General features: G+C 48.8%; 1 protein-coding gene across 1 annotated transcript; it reads left to right on the top strand.

Moving 5' to 3' along the window:
• The first annotated feature begins 518 nt into the window (after positions 1-518).
• LOC125543678 (fructokinase-1-like) lies at positions 519-3052 on the top strand. Its single transcript, XM_048707107.1, has 4 exons — positions 519-1088; positions 2076-2408; positions 2528-2644; positions 2748-3052. Exons 1-4 carry the CDS (start codon positions 696-698, stop codon positions 2874-2876), a joined length of 972 nt encoding a protein of 323 aa, XP_048563064.1. The 5' UTR covers positions 519-695; the 3' UTR covers positions 2877-3052.
• The last annotated feature ends 763 nt before the right edge of the window (positions 3053-3815 follow it).

Below are 3815 nucleotides of genomic sequence, written 5' to 3'. Positions count from 1 at the left end.
GTTTAATGCTTTTTTCTTTCGGTGAAAACCCGAGGCAAGAGAGGACACGCCGAGAACCGATCGTGGCTCGGAGTAAGACAAGAGACAAAACCTTGCATTCTTTTTAAGTAGCAGAGATTATGAAACAACATTTTCTTCTTCATTTATTACCATGGCTTTTACTGAGCCTCTCTTATCCGTAACAAGAAGATCCAACTCTATTTCAAGGATGAGGCTGTTCTTACCCGCAAAAGAAGGCTGAGACTGTTCTCTCACCCCTTCTACCTTATCCGTAAAAAAACCCTATTTTTAGTGCTCGCAATTAGCCTAAAACATTTGTCTTGGAGAGAAATCCATATCTCAGCCGTGTGGCACAGGCCATCAGATTCAGTTTCCAGGATAAATCTGATCCTATCCGAGTTTTGACTAGGCAAGAGCTGGTTAACGGGCCAAGATTACACCGCCGTGGTCAATCGACGACCCTCGCCGCCGCACAAGGCTCCGCATTTCCCCCGTGATCCCCTCCCATCTCCCGATCTCCGGCCCCGTCCTGCCCCCGCTCCCTCTATATAACCGCCCGCCTCGCCACCTCACCGGAAGAAACCCCCCCTTCCATTCCTCCTCCCCTCCTTGTCCCACCCTCTCTCTCCCTCTCCCTCTCCCTCCGTCCGTCTGCCCGTCCGCGCGCGCTCTGTGCGTTCTTGGGGAGGGGGGAAATGGCGGCGAAGCGCGAGCTGGTGGTCAGCTTCGGGGAGATGCTGATAGACTTCGTGCCGACGGTGGCCGGGGTGTCGCTGGCGGAGGCGCCGGCCTTCGTCAAGGCGCCCGGGGGCGCCCCCGCCAACGTCGCCATCGCCGTCGCGCGCCTCGGCGGCGCCGCCGCCTTCGTCGGCAAGCTCGGCGACGACGAGTTCGGCCGCATGCTCGCCGGCATCCTCCGCGACAACGGCGTCGACGCCGGCGGCGTCGTCTTCGACTCGGGCGCGCGCACCGCGCTCGCCTTCGTCACGCTCCGCGCCGACGGGGAGCGCGAGTTCATGTTCTACCGCAACCCCAGCGCCGACATGCTCCTCACCGCCGACGAGCTCAAGGTCGACGTCATCAAGAGGGTACGCTCCCGCCCCGAATCACCATCACACCACCTACTAGATTCTCTCCCTTCCGTGCGATCTCGTCATGCCGTTTCTTGCCCCGTCCCCCGACCGCGCGTGATCTGGGGGAACCAGCTCGATCCCGTCGACCGTAGTGGAGTGAATCTTCGCCCGGTTTCTTGGATCTGGACGCCGGCGCTAGGTTTCTTGTGCCGATTCGGTGCGCATTAGGTGGCGGCGGCTGGAATTTTCCCTTGTCCTGTTCCTGCACCTAATAAAGGTGTCCTTTTCGTTTCGTGTAATTCGGGTGCGCATGGGCGCTGAATCTTCCGTGGAATCCAGACATTCCTTGGCAAATAAGGCGCCTTTGGTGCTCGTCTTGGGCGGATCTTGTTGCGCCTTCTGGTTGGTACTTGTTCCTTTGCTGGATCTGATCATGCGATGCACCCTCACTGACGTGCATCAAATCGGGGGGTGGCAAAATAGCTAATCTTGGGATGGCCGTTATATATGAAACAAATCATTTTTGTGGTTCTTGGATCCATCGGCCGGCCAGGCCGGCCGGCCAAGTATGATACATTACGAATCCGTGTGATGCACAATAATTTAGAGTGTCCGCTGGTGACAGATAGATCAGTTCTTGTCTTGGTTAGTAGAACTTATGAAAAATATTTGCATATTAGTATTAGGTGTTTTGTACTGTCAGACTGCCGTAATTTTAGAATTGTGCATGTCAGGTGAGCTTGGGTTCCTTTCTATGTAGTATAATTTTGTGACCCAGAACTGCCACATATCTGGTGGACCTAGATGTTTCAACTTTTTTATTGGTAAATTTGTGCTCTGCATGCAGAATTTATAAGAAAGTGTTCCAACTCTAACCTAGTATCAATTTGCATTGCAGAGTCTGTACTGAACTGTTAATTTGTTGTTTTGTTGTGAAATTTTCTGTACTGCAATGTTTTATTTCTTTGAGGGAAAATGTCTCACAACTTGTGATGCACCCAGGCTGCAGTCTTCCACTATGGATCAATAAGCTTGATTGCCGAGCCTTGCCGGACAGCGCATCTGCACGCCATGAAGGTTGCCAAAGAGGCCGGCGCGCTTCTCTCGTATGACCCGAACCTGAGGGAGGCATTGTGGCCATCCCTTGAGGAGGCTCGCACCAAGATCTTGAGCATCTGGGACCAGGCAGACATTGTCAAGGTCAGCGAGGTCGAGCTCGAGTTTTTGACTGGCATCAACTCGGTGGAGGACGATGTCGCCATGAAGCTGTGGCGCCCTACCTTTAAGCTCATGCTTATCACTCTTGGAGATCAAGGATGCAAGTACTATACCAAGGTATGTCTGATGAAATCCATGTTTTGTTGCTATGTTCTAGAACTTTTGCACAATTACCATTCAGACTTGCATGACTTAGTATGTAATTGACACTTGATCTTTGTTGCATTTGATTGTAGGATTTCCGTGGAGCTGTCCCATCCTACAAGGTACAGCAAGTCGATACGACAGGTGCTGGTGATGCATTTATTGGTTCTCTGCTCCGAAAAATTGTCCAGGATCCATCGGCATTGCAAGTAAGCTTGCCTGCAAACACCTCCATACTAGTTTCAATTTATATTTATATATACCTGTATAACCTTGGTGGTTGACTAATTCCATATCTGGTGGTTGCCGCAGGATAAGACAAAGCTTGAGGGGGCGATCAAATTTGCCAATGCATGTGGAGCAATCACCGCCACGAAGAAAGGGGCAATCCCTTCGTTGCCCAAGGAAGACGAGGTGTTGCGGCTGATGGAGAAGGCGTAGACGCGGCTTATGATTTCCAGTAGCTTCGAATTCTGCAAATTGTATTGTAAGCTGTTCTGGATCTCAGGAGCAAGGTGTACTCCTCCCAGGATACCCCTGCCTTTTTGTTTGCTCCCCTTTATGGAAGGGTTTTTGTTTTGGAATTCTTCTTATCTGAATAAGCAGGTCCTTCAATATTACCGTGTCATTTCTGTACCAAGTCCTTGATGGTAGTGTTCATTTTTCCTTGTTCTGTCATGTTATTTGGGTTCCAACTGTATTGGGAATTTGTGGTGTAGCCCCTGAGGTGGTTTCTGTTCTCAATTTTTGACAAACGAAACGCATGTACAACGCTGATATGTGATTTTGCGAAAAGTGTTGTGATGCTCCTGGCAAGTAATATTTCAGCCGTGGCGGATGATATTTGAATCAACTGCTCTGAAATCTTGATAAGTAAATTCTGTTGATTGGCCGCATCTCTGTTCCGTTTCTGAGCTTATTTTGGATGCTGAAAATGTGTTATCTTGTAACCTTACTGTGCTATTGCCTGAAGTGGATGGTTGCTGAGGCATATGTGCTGTATTTGCTGGGCATTTTCATATGGTTGCTTTCTTGTTTAGTTGACGCAGATCCAGAAAGTTAGAAGTACTTTGCACTTTACCAATTTTTTATGTGAAGTTTGAAGTGCAATAAAGGAAGCAAAAAAGTTGCAAAGAACCTTAGACGGCACGTTCCCAAAGCTATAGGCTGCTTTAACTTTACATTATATGATGATTATTTATTCGCTGCTTGTATAGTATATACTTTAGGTAGGTGTTTTGACTGATTAGAGGATTATCATGTTGTTTTGGACCATACCACTTCCAGGCATTGATTCCAGGGGACAAGATCTATAGTTCTGAAGAAGCAAACACTCGATGGATGTTTGTATGTTTTTCGTTCCTATTTAAGCTGATTTAT

This window comes from Triticum urartu, chromosome 3, assembly GCF_003073215.2.
Source record: "Triticum urartu cultivar G1812 chromosome 3, Tu2.1, whole genome shotgun sequence".
In the NCBI taxonomy this organism is placed as follows: Eukaryota; Viridiplantae; Streptophyta; class Magnoliopsida; order Poales; family Poaceae; genus Triticum; species Triticum urartu.
The sequence above is the reverse complement of the archived record's forward strand: the minus strand, read 5'-3'. Positions and strand labels throughout refer to the sequence as shown.